This window comes from Muntiacus reevesi, chromosome 4 (assembly GCF_963930625.1).
Source record: "Muntiacus reevesi chromosome 4, mMunRee1.1, whole genome shotgun sequence".
Taxonomy (NCBI): domain Eukaryota; kingdom Metazoa; phylum Chordata; class Mammalia; order Artiodactyla; family Cervidae; genus Muntiacus; species Muntiacus reevesi.
In genome coordinates, this window is record NC_089252.1 from 72808768 (window position 1) to 72813554 (window position 4787).

General features: G+C 45.0%; 1 protein-coding gene across 1 annotated transcript; it reads left to right on the plus strand.

Moving 5' to 3' along the window:
- Nucleotides 1-1753: 1753 nt before the first annotated feature.
- EIF1B (eukaryotic translation initiation factor 1B) lies at nt 1754-4453 on the plus strand. The gene is made up of 4 exons (XM_065935252.1): nt 1754-2047; nt 2970-3133; nt 3349-3450; nt 3819-4453. The coding sequence occupies exons 1-4, from the start codon at nt 2017-2019 to the stop codon at nt 3861-3863; spliced, it is 342 nt and encodes a 113-aa protein (XP_065791324.1). The 5' UTR covers nt 1754-2016; the 3' UTR covers nt 3864-4453.
- The last annotated feature ends 334 nt before the right edge of the window (nt 4454-4787 follow it).

The window sequence follows — 4787 nt, forward strand, 5'->3', positions numbered from 1 at the left end:
AAAGTGTCATTCATTCAAATCAGGACTAAAAGCCCCAAAATGTTGTTCAGATTTCTGAGAGTTGCAAATTTGATTCTTCAGGCAAACAGCCTCCATTTCTACATGAGTATAAACAGAGGAATAACTATATTATAGAATGGCTATGAAGATTAATATACTGTGTATAAAGCTTACAACAAGCAAATAGCATGTACTCAATAAATTATCCATTTACTATTATTTCTTATAATAGTAAATTATTTATAACAGTAAGTTATCCATTTACTATTATCATAGTTAATCACAAAAGATTTTTAAATCCAGGTTCCTAAACTGGGGTCTGCAGATTGTTGATCCACAGCTAAAACTGGGTGTGGGTGGGGAGGAGGGTGGATTCCTAAAACCGGATGGAAGATAAGACTCCACCTACATTTCCACTAATCTCTAAACAAAAGTTAGCCTTTGCTTCACTATGAATGCTGGCAACATAAAAGTAGTATCTGAAGGATCTATAATTTTGCACCAGTAGAAATAACTGATATTTTCATATTATACTTCTGATACTTACAGACATCTCAAAACATTTGTCACCTTTTTGAAATTCCAACCTTTGTGAGATCTGCTGCTAAATCTTCTCAATTAAGGCATTAGTAAAGGAGCAATACTATGTTATCAATGTATTGGTTTTAACTTCAATATATTGTTTCCTTTGTAATCCAACATTTTTTATTTCACGCACTTAAAAGGATTATTCTGAGAATGGGTCCATAGGCTTCACAAGACTGCCGTGGCACAAAACAAAGTTAAGAATCCCTACCTTTCACTCTATCTCTTTGCTTACAGAAGGCCAGCCAAGTTTTACAATTGAGCACCTGACTGGGTGAGCCCATTCCCATAGTCTCAGGTTTGTTTTTCTGTTTATAGCTTGATAGGAAGATATTACTGTTCTGGTGTCTGACTCTTGTCAATCAACCTTCGTGTTCAAGGTTCTGTGTTAAGCTGACAGGTTGATTTTCTGGTGCATTCGGTCGAACTGGGGAATATACGTGACTCCCACTGGATACCAGGCCCTTGGTGAAGCTGGGCAGTGGTTTTGAAGCGAGGTTCCAGATCAGTAGAATTAGCGTCTCCTATCAGGTTGTTAGAAACGCAAAAACTGAAGCTCCGGGGTCTATTAATCTGTATTTTAAGCCCTCGGGGAGCTGTACGCTAGAGTCTGAGAACCACCGTGGTAGACACTTGGAGGACAGCACAATCCTGGGTAGGAGGCCCCCCACCTCGACCCAACCGGACGAGGCGGGAGATGGGGAAGGGAGGTGATGAGGGGCGGCCATCGAGTCGAAAGCCGGGACTTCGGGCCTTGTTTTGCTTCTGTACCCCGATTTTACTTACATTACCCAATGCCTCGAGGGTGACTGATGCAAGATTATCCGCCTCCCCTCCCCCGGCCCCGCCAGCACTGACCCCTCCGCGCTGCCACCCTACGGCGAGAAAAGACGAGTCAAGGAGAGTGTGCGAGAAAACGGGGAGGACACCTCTAGACTACGAGGGTTCTAGCCAGACAGATCAGCAGCCCGCTAAACCCTTCCCTGCCCAAGCCACCCAGCGCTGGGGGGCGCACACCTTGCTGGGAATTGAGGTCCCGGAAGCCCACCCGTTCCAGGCTTTCCATACTGTCTTCCCTCGAGAAAACTACAAGTCCCAGAGTGCTCGGCGCGGGCGGAGTCACGTGGGAGGGGCGGCGGGCGCGGCTAAATAGTCTCCGTCGGCCATTTTGTGGGAGAAGCCGCAGCGCCGCCTCTTCTTTCGCGTCTTCGCATCCGTTGCCGCCGCCTCTTCCTCCGCCTCCTTCTTCGCCTCTTCCTGCCTCCTCCCGGCTTCCGCCGCCGCCGCCGCCGCTCAAGCCGCATCCCAGCCCCGGGGCCAAGCGTCTCCGTATTTATTTCCGTTTTTTTCGCCACTGCAGCGTCCTGACACGGTGATCCGGGCGGGCCCCGCAGGAATTTTACCCCCACACCGGCCTCACACTAGTATCGCATGTCCACTATCCAGAACCTCCAATCTTTCGGTAAGAGCGGGTTGCCCCGCCGCCTCCTCCCGCCCGCCGCGTCCTCCGCGCGCCTCTCGGCTGTCCAGCCGCCGCTGCCCGCCCCCGGCGGGGCCGCTCGTCCACTCCCTGCCTCGCAGGGCCCCCGGTCGCCCTCCCCGCAGCCCGAGTGGGGCTTTGTCTCGGCGCCCGGAAGATGGCGACTGGGCCCCTGGCGACCCCCTCCCTGAGGACGGCCCCCGGACCCCCGGCCGGGGACCCTGCACCGCCCCCTGCCCGCTCCCGGGCCGGCCTGCGCCTCGCTTCTGCCTCCTGCCACCTCTGCGACCCTGTGCCGCCCCCAGACCTGCCCTGCTGCTGGCCAGGGGGACGCCGGCCAGGGCTGGGGTATCGGCGTCCATTAGCGGTCGGGGCTGTTTTGTGAGCGGCTCTCCGGGGCATTTAGTAGAAGATGCGGCCGATCAGGCCTCTGATCTGTTATAGGGTAGTGGTCCAGTTCTCTACGTGTAGTACTCTTGATTGAGATACATGCATCTTTTTACCAGGCAGAGTTACTGTTAAAGGACTAGGAGGTATCTGTGAATCTTTCAGTTGTCATCAGAATGTAATCGAGATGACGCACATTTTTTATAGTGGCTGTAAAATTAAGGTCTTAAAAATCTCAGGATTATGTTCAACGATAACATTATCCACCTGTAAGCGTTTTCTCTTCCGCAATTGGTGGGCATACCTGTTTAAAATCTCATTTTGTGAGAGTACCTTAGCGGTTTCATTAATAACCTACGCTTATGACTACCCCCCTCCCCATCCCCACCTGCAGAAAAAAAGCAGAGGCACTAGAACCTTCTTTGCTGAGTGTCTAGATTGTAGCGAACCATATATCTGGAAATTACTAACTAAAAGATATTTTCCTGCTTTGGAATTTTTTGTATTCCCTTTGCAGACCCCTTTGCTGATGCAACTAAGGGTGACGACTTACTCCCGGCAGGGACTGAGGATTACATTCATATAAGAATCCAGCAACGGAACGGCAGGAAGACACTGACTACTGTTCAGGGCATTGCGGATGATTATGACAAAAAGAAACTTGTGAAAGCTTTCAAAAAGGTAAAGGTGTTAGGAAGGAGAGATTAAAATGTAGTTATTGAAGCACACCTCTAAGTAGGATTATGGTCCACACCTTCACTTGACTGTCAGTGTGGGTGAAAATGATTGGACCCAAGGAAACTATGTTCATACTCTTAATTAACATCTACGTAATCTTAGGGTGAAAATAAATATCATTGTTATTTGATTCAGTTATGTTGAATCTACTTTTCCAGAAATTTGCCTGTAATGGTACTGTGATTGAACATCCAGAATACGGAGAGGTTATTCAGCTTCAAGGTGACCAAAGAAAAAACATTTGCCAATTTCTCTTGGAGGTGAGTGATTGGTTGCTTTATGTACAGACTTGAGATTGCTTCTGACATTGTATTTAATGGTGGCATGAATTATAACTTTATCCTCTTTAGTAAAAAATCATGTGGATGAAGCACATTAGTTGTACTTATTTTGAAGACAGGAGTACCAGTTTATTTTGTCATTAGAATGACCTGATCATTCCTGGGTCCACTGAGGATGTTTTGCAGCATGTCATGATATTCAAATCTGTGTTGAATTTTTATTAACAGTTTATGCAACAAATAATAGTGTTGCAATGACCTGTTAACAATGATACTTTTTAATGACTGCTCTGTTTTCTTAGGAATGAATTTATATGTTAGTGATTCTGCTAAATTTTATTTTGTAGGTTGGCATTGTCAAGGAGGAACAGCTTAAGGTTCATGGATTCTAAAATGAACCTAAATACGTGGAGAATTTCTTGAATAATTTTGTTCTCTGACCCAGTTTGGCTGCCTTGTGAAATGATTCTCTGCAGTAAATGGACTTTTCATTTATTTAATCATTCAAACTTCCATTCACATCTGCATGATTACAGAAAACATGGGGTATGTAGGCTAGTAACACATAAGAAAATTGCAGTAAGATGGTAATGAAACCCCGTATTCATCTTAACATGTTTCCAATGGAAAATATTTTGTTTTGAGTGTTTATTTGTTTATTGTTCAGTTTATTACTTTTCACTTGATTAAATGTTTTTTTGTTGTATTAAACCATGTATGTTGCAGCTTAACAATAAAAAAAAATCTATGAGTCCTTTTGTGAGCAGCTAGGCTCCCAGATCTAAGCAAGTAATGTACACCTATAGTTTGTCTTTCATAATTGGCGTTCTTATTTTGTTTATTCTTTCTGATTAATTTCAGGATGCTGTTAAAGCTAGAGGAGAACCTTTGTTATATGTAATTTTTGTTCTTTACTCACTGACTTAAAAATAAGAGTAGAAACAATATAAACTCAGTCAAAACCAAGAATTTTTATCAAAAAGTGCTGTTAAATTTTTGAGAAGAAAATGAAACATGGTTTAAGCTTAAGTATTAGCACATAGAGTTCTTTTGGTTCTTTTATTGGTTATGTTACGGGATGCCAACATAAGTCTGTCTCTAAGTGCCAGACAATAAAGTAGGTTCCTGACATAAATTCAGTCCGAAGTGCTGCCCTGAAAGTGGGTGGGTGGTACTGCTGTTCTACACGTGGAGAGAGACATTGCTTGGGGTTGGGGTTAACTTCCCCAGAGTGCTAGGAAGTGACGGAGTTGGGTGCCAACCAAGGGCTTCCAACCAGAGAAGTCATGTTCTTTCACTAAATCCTGGTCTGGTGT